The 12,269-nt window shown below is 49.4% G+C and overlaps 5 protein-coding genes across 5 annotated transcripts; 3 read left to right on the forward strand and 2 right to left on the reverse strand.

The window, feature by feature from the left end:
* Window positions 1-196: 196 nt before the first annotated feature.
* On the forward strand, window positions 197-1,368 carry N7511_005456 (uncharacterized protein; the record flags this gene model as incomplete). Its single annotated transcript, XM_057127833.1, has 3 exons — window positions 197-199; window positions 251-1,245; window positions 1,302-1,368. 3 exons carry the CDS (start codon window positions 197-199, stop codon window positions 1,366-1,368), a joined length of 1,065 nt encoding a protein of 354 aa, XP_056984350.1.
* Window positions 1,369-2,258: 890 nt separating this feature from the next.
* tim44 (protein translocase subunit TIM44) lies at window positions 2,259-3,883 on the reverse strand (the record flags this gene model as incomplete). Its single annotated transcript, XM_057127834.1, has 2 exons — window positions 2,259-2,934; window positions 2,997-3,883. The coding sequence occupies 2 exons, from the start codon at window positions 3,881-3,883 to the stop codon at window positions 2,259-2,261; spliced, it is 1,563 nt and encodes a 520-aa protein (XP_056984351.1).
* A 327-nt stretch (window positions 3,884-4,210) lies between these two features.
* Window positions 4,211-4,936, forward strand: N7511_005458 (mitochondrial 37S ribosomal protein uS11m; the record flags this gene model as incomplete). The annotated part of the gene is made up of 1 exon (XM_057127835.1): window positions 4,211-4,936. The coding sequence occupies one exon, from the start codon at window positions 4,211-4,213 to the stop codon at window positions 4,934-4,936; it is 726 nt and encodes a 241-aa protein (XP_056984352.1).
* Window positions 4,937-5,874: 938 nt separating this feature from the next.
* On the forward strand, window positions 5,875-9,918 carry N7511_005459 (putative VPS9 domain protein; the record flags this gene model as incomplete). Its single annotated transcript, XM_057127836.1, has 4 exons — window positions 5,875-5,952; window positions 6,023-6,272; window positions 6,331-7,932; window positions 7,970-9,918. The coding sequence occupies 4 exons, from the start codon at window positions 5,875-5,877 to the stop codon at window positions 9,916-9,918; spliced, it is 3,879 nt and encodes a 1,292-aa protein (XP_056984353.1).
* A 634-nt stretch (window positions 9,919-10,552) lies between these two features.
* On the reverse strand, window positions 10,553-10,921 carry N7511_005460 (uncharacterized protein; the record flags this gene model as incomplete). Its single annotated transcript, XM_057127837.1, is given in 2 exon segments — window positions 10,553-10,887; window positions 10,900-10,921. 2 exon segments carry the CDS (start codon window positions 10,919-10,921, stop codon window positions 10,553-10,555), a joined length of 357 nt encoding a protein of 118 aa, XP_056984354.1.
* Window positions 10,922-12,269: the final 1,348 nt, after the last annotated feature.

Genomic DNA, 12,269 nt, shown 5'->3' on the forward strand with positions numbered 1-12,269 from the left:
AGACAGCCACCCCCAAGCTAAACATCAAATTGAAAGAATCAAGGAAGTCTAGACAGCTGGGGAAAACAGACCGCGGCCGATAAGCTGCGATCACGTGCTGGAGCTTGTCCCCCGCATTGCCTCACCTGTTTTTTTCCCTCATCTTCTCCTGATTGAATTATCCCCCATTCAAAATATCTTTGGATAAATTGCTATCATGGTCAGAATCTCCCGGTATTGGATATGAAATTGAGCTGACAAGAACATCTAGGCCCCAACAGAGAGCAAGAAGCGCTTGGCTTTGGCCGTTATTGATTTCCTGGGCTCCAGCCTAAAGGATGGAACCCTTACAGCCGACGATGCTGAGTCGATCGAAATCGCCCAATCCTGTATCGCCGACACCTTCAAGGTCGATCCCACCGATGAGGCCGCCGTGAAGGATGCCCTGGGTGGTCAGTCTCTGGTTGGGATCTACAGTGTCTACGAGAAGCTGCGCAACAAGTCAACCCCGCAATCGACCGAAACCGGAGCTCAAGAATCCCAAAAGAAGGCCACAGGCGGTGTCCCCACGCCTGATTCCGATAAGCTGAAGTCCGAGGGAAACGCTCTCATGGCGAAGAAGGATTACACCAGTGCCATTGAGAAATACACCCAGGCTCTCGAGATTGCCCCCACCAACCCCATCTACCTCTCCAACCGTGCTGCCGCCTTTTCGGCCTCTATTCAGCACGAGAAGGCTGCAGCTGATGCGGAACTTGCCGCAGCTTCCGATCCCAAGTACTCGAAGGCATGGAGCCGACTTGGTCTCGCGCGCTTCGACCTGGGAGACTACCACGCCGCCAAGGAGGCTTATGAGAAGGGCATTGAGGCCGAGGGCAATGGTGGCAGTGAAGCCATGAAGCGTGGTCTGGAGACATCGACTCGGAAACTTGAGGAGGCCAGTCGCACCACCGAGCCTCCTTCCGAGGACCTTGACACTGCCCCTGGTGCCTCCCGTGGAGGTGGCGGTGGCATGCCTGATTTGTCTTCCCTGGCTAGTATGCTTGGTGGCGGCGGTGCCGGTGGTGGCGGTGGTATGCCTGACTTGGGTTCCATGATGAACAACCCCATGTTCGCTAGCATGGCACAGAACCTGATGAGCAACCCCGATATGCTCGGCAACTTGATGAGCAACCCCCGTCTCCGTCAAATGGCCGAAAACTTTGGCCAGGGTGGTGGCATGCCTGACATGTCTAGCCTGATGAGCGACCCCAACCTTGCCGATATGTAAGTCAGCCTAATATCAAACCCCAAGTGCCAGCATACTGACAGATTATTCACAGGGCCCGGAACATGATGGGTGGCGGTGCTGGCGGTGCTGGCGGCGCCGGACGTGGTGACCAGAACTAAGCTACTGGCACACTGAATGATTGATGGCATGAAATTGAAAGACCAAATCTGATATACCATGTAGCAAAGTCAAATTTCAAGCGTTCTTTTCGGAAATACATATATCCTGGTATATTTCTCTCAGACAGCGTACAAGTGTGGTCAGCCAAATTTCTAGTCACAAGTCTGACACAGACAACCATATGGCTTTGTATTTCTTGGTGGCCAAATGTATATATATTCAGGAACCATCACTCCTTCTACGGCATATAGAAAGACACGAGCCAAAAATTTTAAATCAAAAATCTCTTTTTGTATATTTACACGATTTCGAGATGCTTCATAACGTTGCAGCCGGCGCATGGCTTGTGGTGACACATGGCGGAAACCTGACAACAGAAACCAAAACCAATAGCCCAATGCAGTCATACTGGGAGGCGAGGGGAGAGTGGAAACAAAATGCAAAAAGACGCCAGCAGAACACCTCAAAGCCCAGAGAAATGCCATCAGATAAGAGCCAACACGCGTCCTAGTCTATAGAAAGGATGGAACATTCACTCCCAAGCAAGGCTGGTGCAGGTGTCTTGAGCTCAAGACCCTAGGCGAACAAGCCCAAACTCAACCGGGGCGAGTGAACAACAAGCTGAATGAAGCATTAATACATGAAGGAATGAAGAAAAATCCGATTAACCAGCGAAGGCCATAAAAAAAACGTAGCCCCTGGAATAGGCATAACCGTAAACAAGTGCCAGGTCTACCTGGCTTGATATCGAACAGTCATATTGTACAATTGGAAGGTGTGGGTTCAAGATGCGAGAGGAGATAAAATCCACAAAAGAATATGTCGGTGGAAAAGGGGGGGGGGGGGGGGGAAAGAAGGCGAAGAATATCGAACAGAGTCCATTGCACGATTAGATGTAGTCGCGCGCGGCCTTCTGGAGCTCGATCAATCTCCAACCGCGAGTTTCGGGGTTGTTGACCTCATCGGGAATACGGGTCAAGCCAATGGCGTAAGTAACCAACTGAACCTTGTCCTCCATACCGGCGGCAAGCTCGCCAGTCTTAGCCTTGCGGTAAACGTGGATCTCCTGGGTCCGGCAAGTGACAACGAACACGGGAATGTCACCGGGGTCGAGGATACGGGCGCTTGAAATGTCAACGCCACGGATGTCGAGAATACGACCATCGGACTTGAGGCCGGCGGTGGTGTATTGCTGGGCAAGAGCAGCGTAAACGCTATACTGAGCATCGGAGAGCCAAAGCTTCAAAGTCTCAACGTCTCCCTTGACGTAAGCATCGAGCACTTCAGGGAGCATGTAATCGCGCATCTCCCGCAGGAAAGGCTCCATCTGGAAGTTGGGATCAATCTCGCGGAACTTCTTGATGACCTGGGCGGTCTCGTTCTCGGCGAAAAAGCCTCCAATCTTGTCTGAAATACTGCGAGCTGTGCTGATAAGAGGATTCTCGGACTCATTATAGTTTTCCTTCATGGTGAACAGCTTTTGCATCATGGGGTTGGAGTCTTTGAATTCACGCCACGAGTCCTTCCAGGCGGCGTCCTTGTGAATGGTGACGTGGGTACCGGCGCTATAGGTAAATCAGTCAGACAAACATGCAATGAAGAGCGAATATCAAATATCAAAACTTACTCAGGGTTCTCAACCATCTGGTCAACGTGGCGAATCTTGCCAGACTTGAGGTCCAGCGCCTCGCGACGCTGTCGCTCCTTGCGGCGCTCCTCCTTTTCAACCCAACCGCCGTAGCGGGAACTGCTACCATCATCAATCGCATCCTTGACACTCTTGTATGCCTCGGTCTCACGAACGGGTCGTGTGGCCTTCTCGAGTCCCTCTCCGGTAGCATTGACACCCTTGCGGACACCCTTCACGACGGAAGTGTTCCAGGTCCAAGCAGCTCCCTTTCCAAGAGCCTGACCGGTGGTCTTGAATGCCGCGCCAGTCTTGGTTGTAGCAGCTCCTGAGGCCGACTCGTAAGCAGCACGCGCACGTCTGACGTTCTCGTTCTCGGTAAATTGGTGGGCTGAGGATGCCAGCGCCTTGGTAGACTCTTCCCATTCCTTGGAGGCTTTGAACTCAGTCTGCAAAGTCTCACGGAATACCTGCCATGGGGATTTGTCTCCGTGAGGTGGCGGTGGAGGTGCGTCTTCCTTCTTCTTCTTCTTCTCCTCCTCCTTTCCTTCCTCTTTAAATCCCTCGCCCTGTGATTCAGACTTAGAATCCTCACTCTGCTTCTCCTCGCCTTGCTTTTGGGATTGCTGTTGTTGCCAGAGGGAGGTTGCGACGTGGAATGAACGTGTCAACGGGAGGGCGGCGAACGGAGAGGCAATTTGGGTGACAGTGCGAGGGGCGGGTTGAACAATGGCTCGGGATGACCTAGGAGACAATACTGAGGTTTGAGCTGAGACCGCCGAATATGACCCGGCGCGAGTCGAGAAGCGCTGAGAGGACCGGAGAATCGGTGCCTGAGACCGCAGGGTAGCGGCACGCGTGGCGGCAGACATCTTGGTTGGAATCATCTGTGATGATCAAGAAGTATGAGGTAGTAAATGATAGCGGAGATGAAAGATGAAGGTAGAAGCTAATATAAAAGACGGGGATTCCAGCCCAGCCTGGACGCGATATGTTGAGTGGTGAAAGAGGCGAAGAGATCGGGGAAGGGAAAAAGTCGAGATGCCAAGACTTCGAAAAACTTCCAGCATCTCCTCTGTTCGGTCCGACAACGGGACCTGCGACAACACCCGGGGCTTCACGGTTAGGCACTCCGGCATTGCTCGACTTCTACTCACTTGTTCTTTTTACTATTCTTCGCCTTTCAAGAATTCTGGCCACTGTACACCGTCGCCATGAGCTCCTTTTCAATGAACGCGTTGACCAAGGCATTGCCGTCGGTATGTCGCCAATCTCAGCCTCGAATTCAGTCTTTGCGTGTCACACGTCCCTTTTCGATTACTAGCTCTCAACAAGCTGCACGAGTCGATCGGGACGAAATGCAAAGACAGATTCTGGGTCGCGACTCGCAGGCACCCTCCGACACCTCATCGCCCTCTGACACTTCATCGCCCTCATCGCCCTCATCGCCATTGTCCGCAATCACGCAAATGATGAATGGCGAGAGAGCCCCCGCGCGCCGTAACAACTTCCGAATGGCCGAAAGCTTCGAGGCCGATATGATCAAGAACCCTTATGCCAACCAAGCCCCGGCTCACCACCTGCACGTCTACTGCCACAAGCATAACACAATTCTCACCTTGACACGGCCAAACGGCGACCCTATCATGTCACTTGGCTGTGGTCAGATTGGCTTCCGCAAAGCTGGTCGCTCTGGGTTTGACGCAGCATACCAACTTTCCGCTCATGTGCTTGCTCAAATCAAGGAGAAGGGCCTCCTGTTGGAGATCAAGCGGTTAGAAGTTGTATTCCGTGGATTTGGAAAGGGCCGGGAGGCATTCACAAAGGTGCTTCTGGGCAACGAGGGACGATTCATCAAAGGACTTGTCGTGGGAGTGACCGATTCTACTCGGCTCAAGTTCGGTGGTACTCGCAGTCGACACGAGCGTAGACTGGGTTGATCGGCCCCAAAGCGTACTTGTTATCATTGGCTGATGAAGATGTTATTGTTGGTTTCATTTGGCTTTTGTATACAGCCCAACTGTACTGGATCGCATGGTGTGGGCGATGGAGCCTATTCTTGGCTCTTTACTTTATTTTGTTTTCAAATGGTGTTTGTCGGCACCTGCTCTGTATATTAGATATTCCACCTTAGGAATGAACGCCATTCATCTGCAAGCTGTATATGACAGGGACTCTCTACAGGCTCCTTGGCCATCTGGAGTTTCGGAAGTTGTACTCAAATGACACTTTCCTTGGACAGCTGTACAAAGCTCGACAGAACAAATTATAGACATATGCAAAGCAAATGACGTTCAGAGACAGGGACGCAAATATATACTTGCCATTCTATTCTAACACTATCGTTCCAACAATATAGAGGCCATCGTGGTCATATTTTTGAACCCTTTTCACCAGCTCTAGCCCAATCCTAGATCCTGTTGTTCATACAAGCCAGATCCTTGTACTAAGCTACATTAATCTCTACAACCACACATGCTAGTTAACGTTCACTTATGGGAAGCTGAACAAGAATGTGGGCCCGAAGATATTTCGGTGCCTGAGGTTGCAGGAGGGACACTTACCTAATATGGTATAGCGCCTATCAGCTCGTCGATCACGTTCTCGAATCACCCTCGCGCTGTCGCTTCATCACTCTTTTCTGTTTGTCTCGGCGCTTTGATTGTCTTGATTTTTGAGATTCGCCATTGCCGTTTTTGCTGAAGTTGTTACAAAAGTTCTGTCGACGCGCTCTGACCTCATACCCAAATTGCTGCCTGCAGTTGCATGCGCCGAAGCTCTTCCCCGCGAAATTACACCGCGCACATATTCGGCAAGCTGAGGCGGACGGCTTGATGATTGCAGGAGAATCTCGACTGGGCCGTCCAAAACCGTTTGGATGCACCCTCTAAACCCTTTTCTCCGTGCCTTCTTTCGAAGCACTGTTCCGGGCCAGTGTATACCGGTTGGGAACCATGTAGGTGGAGACTCTCATTCAGTCAGCGGATCGTCCGGAGTGGCTAATTGGTATGATGTGAATTCATTAGGTCTTGCTCGTACCTACGACGGATTGTCTCATCGGCTCACGCGACCGGGAATCAAATCTGCTGTATTCTGATTTAGTCGCGTCGGAGGAATTTCTAGGGAGCCATGTGTTACGCATACCCATCCATAACGGCTCTACCAATTCGAAAGAAGAAAACAATGTGCGAGATAGTCGAGGAAAGGCGAGACAGGTTACGACTTTTAATGGCAGGACGGTGATCATCAAAGATAACTCGGTATACAGCAACAAAGGTAGCAATTCCTTATCGGCGAACGCGATGATTTTGTGCTGACAATGATACGGCACTAGGATTCAAGTCCCTCACACAAGCTCAACTTCTATCTGATGCGCTGTATTACACCCCGTCCAACGATTCGCGCCCATGGCTCATTTATTACATCTCTCGACCGCTGATCGGAACTTACGATCCAGCACGGATCATATCTGCCGCAGTACCCGGAACCGCAAGCAGGGTCATTGTACCTAGCACGGCAGACAAAAAGTATGGAAATGGCGATTCAATGGGTACCCCACAGAAACAAGAGATCAGAACGTTTGGTGAACTGCTTGCGAACTTTCCGATGATCGCCCGGCAGATGCAGCCTGGCCTCGAACGATTATTCCGCGAATTTGGAAAGGAACTTGGAAAGCCACTACCGCCTCCACCTTCAAGGTCGCCATCTGCCTCTGGCAGTGAGCGTATGCACAAGCTCACACGCACCGAGTCATTAACGGATGAAAGCTCTTCTATCCGTAGTTGGTCGTCACGAAGCAGAGGGCGACTACCTTTCAATTCGGAAGAATACTTCGAAGACGACGAAGACCTTATGCGTCGAAGCTTAGAGACTGCCGTCACTGCGGCCATAGATCTATTCCGTCTCGTTGACAAGCAGCAACTGTCACTCCTCGGCGCGACCACCGAACTCACTGGCCCTTTAGTCGAACGTCTCATAGAACGCTATGTCGCCGAGCAGGTTCACGAACCTTTGCTTTTCCCCCGCCTTTGTTCATTTCGCCAACCAGAAGACACAGAGTTGGATTCTCGAATACGACAAATGGAGAGCATTGACGTATCCCAGGTTGGAATCTCAGTGGAAGGTGGACGTGCAGGGAAGCGAGAATTGATTCGGCGATTGGGGCGAGGTGTGGATGAGTTTCGCAAGATCAACGAGGCCCGATGTCCTCACGACATGCTGAGTACTCTTCTTGGGACTGTCAAAGTTATCTCCTATCCAGGAAGCTATGATCAGCTGGATGGCCCAGCGTCCGAGAAGGGAACATCCTCTGTTACGATCAATGCCGATGTTCTAGTCTCGCTGTTGCTAGTTGTTGTGATTCGATCCCAGACTAGACATCTCCAGGCTAGGTTGCTGTACATGCAGCACTTCATCTATATCGATGATGTCGATAGTGGTGAGATGGGATATGCTCTGAGCACCTTCGAGGCTGTTTTGATGTATCTTGTGACCGATTCCGCCGGGCTCCGTCGCGCCAGTGCTCGAAACCGACGTCTATGGCAAGCCACCAAATCAGGCAGATTATCTGATATGAAAGCCATTCTGGAACCAAACGAAGACCCCGAATCAGAAGATGATATCACTCCCCCAGAGCCAGAGCGGAAGTCTGTGTTCTTCCAGACAGATGACATTGAGGAGGCGGACGAACTGCCACTTGAAAACTCTTTCACCAACCACATCAATAGTGGACCACAACAAGAGGAAGCCATCGTTGACGCACCGCCATTGTCTCATGTATTCCCATTCCAAACATGGGATGATCCCTCAATCCTACAAGAACCCCATCGACCAGTCAAGAAAGTGTCCATGGACGTTCGCAGCATGTCAGAATCATCAGCCATCTCATTCATCTCCAGAACCAATACTCTTGGCTCTATGGCGAGTGGAATTGAGGGTGATAGCTCCATCGAGACTTTTGACCAAAACTCAAGACCCTGCCGGTGATTCCATACCAATGATGGCAGTAGAGGGTCGGCAGCCCGAAGCTTTGAGGTACCTGTTGACTTTGGAGGAATACTTCCCATTGGAAGAAATTCTCCAAGATACTAACGCCAATGGAACGACACTCCTGAATGCTGCGGTGCAGCTAGCCCACAACGAGATTGTTGAGATTCTTCTGGACTTTTTGTTCTCAAAGACAGATGCAAATGTCGTTGCGTTCTATTTAACCAAATCCGACATTCATGGTCGAACCGTCGCACATTATCTGTTCAGCACGCCTTCTTTGCTGGATCGACTGGGTAGCATTGTTCCATGGCGCCTGCGAGACAAGCACGGACAAACTCCGCTCTTCGCACTTTGTCGATCCTATGATCATCCTGAGTATAAATCCATGATCCAAACTGCTTTGAGTGCGGCGCAACAGTCACAAGGCGACAACAAACCACTGCAATTGGATGACCATGTCGACGCCAAGGGGAATACCTTGCTACATATTGTTGGCGATCCGGAAATCACGAGAAGAATTCTACAAGATAGCGATTGCGACCCTAATGCGACAAACGACAAGAGGTTCACACCGCTGATGATGGCTAGCAAATACGGGCGAGTCGATCAAGTCCGCATTCTATTCTTAGACCCAAGGGTCGATGTTCATATCAAAGAGGCACGTGGTTTGACGGCCGTTGAACTAGCCAAGGATGACGAGGTACGAAATCGCATCGACGATTTGATTTTGTTGTCCAACCCTCCATCTGGCGGTGGAGACCCCTCAGGCCGTGTTACAACCGTCGTGCGATCATTCTTCGTAGAAGACGCAACAGTTCGCTTTATCCTCAAATCTGGGGCTCCATATCCCCCAGAATCAATGGCATCTTCACGACCTGGATCAACCACATACACGGTGACAACATGTCGCCGCAACTTTTCGGACTTTGAGAACCTGGCGAAGTGGCTTGCAGTGGAACACCCGGCATCTTATATGCCATCTCTTTCGGACTTCCGGAATCCATTCCAAATCCACTCAAAGCCCTCGCGGTCTGTGCTCCATGATCTCCAGGAAAAACTCGACCGCTTCCTCAAGACACTCTTGACTCATCCAACCTTTTCGACCCATGAAATGCTATGGGAGTTCTTCCTCGTTCCAGAGCTTCAACCGGAAATGATGGCCGATCGTTCCCGCCGCAAGGCCGCAGTTCTCACAGAAACAATTGCCGATGAGTACCCGCCTGTTTCACTGGATGGAATGCGTGATACCGAGCAGTTTATTAACCACGCCCAGGAGATGGTGCGCGGAGTACACGTCAATACGCGTAGCCTGATCCGTCGTGGACATGCGCTGCACAATGGAGCATCAGATCTTGCTGATGCCGTGATGCTATGCTCATCTGTCCTCGCGACTCTCCGAGAGCCCACTAACGCGCTTCCCGTATCACACATAGAGGCCTTTGCCCGCTATGCCACATACCTATCGACCTCAAGGTCGGACTCGTCCCCTCTGCTGCAGTATATTGCCGCTCTTTCCTCAGTCGACAATACAACTGCCGCAATCCTTGAATCCCTGTCCCGCCCTCTATCTCTCATGTCCTCACTCTCCTCAACAACCCGCAACATCTCCCGCTCCCGCTCCTCCCTCCTCTCCTCATCTCTTCCCCGAAAATTCAATCTCAACCTACCTGGCTTTGAAGAGTCCCGTCAAAAATCCGTCCGCGATTTGGAAAAGAAGATCCAGGACGCTGAATCTGAAGCCACTCGCCTTGCCAAAGAGGTTTCATGGAACAAAGATGTAGTAGTCAGCGAGCTAGCTGGATGGACCTCATGGCGTGAAAAGGTCGGTCGTGACGCCATTCGCGCTTTTGTCAAGGATACTCTTGTTCGTGAAAAAGAGCGCGGAAAAAGACTCGAACGCTGCCTACGCAGTGTGCGTGAGATGAACCCTTGAGCATGATTGATATATCATAGATCTCAATGAAGGGATTTCCCTCATTTCTTGCTAGCTTTCCTTTTGATATGTACATCTCATGGCGAGCATTTGTTTGAATATCTGCTTTTCCCTTGCTCTCTCTCTTTTTTTGTCGGTCCTTTGTCTGAAGTCTCTGGATACTGGAATAGCGTGGCGCGTGGCGCGTGGCGATGTCCCAATGTATCATTTCGTTCTGAGCATAGCTAAGAAGCTACTCAATCTAAGACAATTCTCATTTCAGATCTTTGATTTTTTTTATTTGGCTAATAATTTAACGAGTCCTGATGAGATGGTATACATATCCCGCAAAAAAGGCTTGTGCTCTGCGGTGTGTCGTGTAAATGACCTGATTGACAAGCTGGGGGCATCTCTTGTCCTGAGGTCTATACACCATCCGGCTTTCTATTTGGGATTCTATCATGCGGTGTGTGTCTTCTTTTTTATGTTGATTTACTCAACTGCGGGTGTACGTTCGAGACGAACTCTGGTAATTCATCCGGTCAATTCTTAATCTATTTGTCTGCCTGTAGTCCATTCGCCTAGATCACATCGATCTCATACCTTCGACTTTGTAGGATGTAGCTTCCTGACAATCTGTCCTTGCCGAAGAAATCTATTGTCCACCGTTAAAATAATACCGATTCATAACGACGAGGCCGTCAGAGACACCTTGTAAAATGAAATGTGCCTGCCTGAGAGCCGAAAACAACATTGACCTCTCATCAGGATGATATCCAACAATTGGCAATGAAATGCAAAGTCGAGCTCGGTAATATTGGTTTGTGTCGGAAATCAACACCTTTCGCCTAGCGATCTTTTCAGCCAGAAGAAAAATCAAGTCCGAATCATCAAATCCAGCTTCGAGGTCAGTGAACTGAACAGTAATCCAGCAGACAGGAGTGCCTTGCTCTCCGAGGTCCTCGTCTTCTCCGAGGGGCTTACCATTCTCTGTGAACATACCTCGATAGTTTCTAGGCTCCATATTGACTGTATCTGAGTTAAGTTCGAGTTCAAGAAGGGGCTGATACTATGAACCTTGTAATGGGGATCAGGTAGGATAGGAAATGGTGTTTGAGTTATGAAGGTAATCATTTTCGAGCGAGGAACTGGCTTATATACGATGAAGAACAAAGACAAAGATAGTGTCGCGTTGAGGAAAAATAGAGTAGATAGATGAAAGCCGGGCTGTGTATGGAAACAATGATTTTATTGAAGGTGGTTGATGGCGTTTATTTCTTTCAAGGACTCTTTGACAAGAAACTTATCGATAAAATTGCTCAATAAGCTGTCTGGAAGAGCTAAATTCGATAGATCATATTATCGAAGTAGCAGCATTCAAAATGCAACGATGGTTATGAAATGTCCATTGCAAGGCACTCAGAATATGGGGCGAGGGATGAAAACCGAGCGTAGGACTGAAACGGTGACGCATTGAGACTTTGTTTACAGAATACGTTACACTTGATGACACTGTCGAATGTCCTTATAGACTTGATTAATTGAGAGTCCATTGTATAAAATGAGCGCGATCTACAAAGAATCCTGTCAAGTAGGACATGAAAACCTAATTTTGGCATCTAGCAAAGATGATCAGCTTCTTTTACTTGTACTATTTTATCTGTATGCATTGATATATGCATTGAAAAGGATCAATCTTTTGCCTTAAATTGAATCATTTTGCGAGACCTTTTTTGGAGAAGTATATGAATATTAAGCAATTCTTTTCATGTGAAGCTGGGCTGATGGCTGAGGGTCAAATCCAGTCACCGGCATCTTGGAGGGATAAAAGTAGATCACGAGGGGTGCATAACACTGGGAGACAAGCGCTCGGAAACACATAAGTCCTGGAGTTTTTGCTTGGTGAGCGATGTGGAAAGAAAGGGTTAGACGAAAGATCAAATCTACGGGCAGAGTCAATGAAAATGTTGCAGGCAGTTTGTTATCACTTAATGGTATTGATCCTCCTGTCACCCTGATAGCACTACTCTTGCATTAGGGTTAGACCTGTACCCACAACGAAGATATAAAAGGAAGCTGTAGCAATAATTCTGCGCAAGGCTCAAAGTTCACATATTTGGGAGAAAAAGGCATCATTTCAGCAGATTCCTATAGCAAAAAGTCCAGTTCGGCCAGTGTGAGGGCTCCGAGAATTACTGCACTTGCAACAGCGAGGCTGTGATATTCCCATTTTCTAGTTGAATGACCGTTTATAATAGCCGAACTGATAAGAAAAGACATGTTTCTGCGTGGGCCACAAATTGGAGACGTTGGTCCCTTTTTACGGAAGTATCCCATTTGGACGAAAGGGCCAACTGCGGCAAGAACTTTTG

The sequence above is a fragment of the Penicillium nucicola genome, assembly GCF_028828085.1.
Source record: "Penicillium nucicola strain IBT 29836 chromosome Unknown utg000005l, whole genome shotgun sequence".
In the NCBI taxonomy this organism is placed as follows: Eukaryota; Fungi; Ascomycota; class Eurotiomycetes; order Eurotiales; family Aspergillaceae; genus Penicillium; species Penicillium nucicola.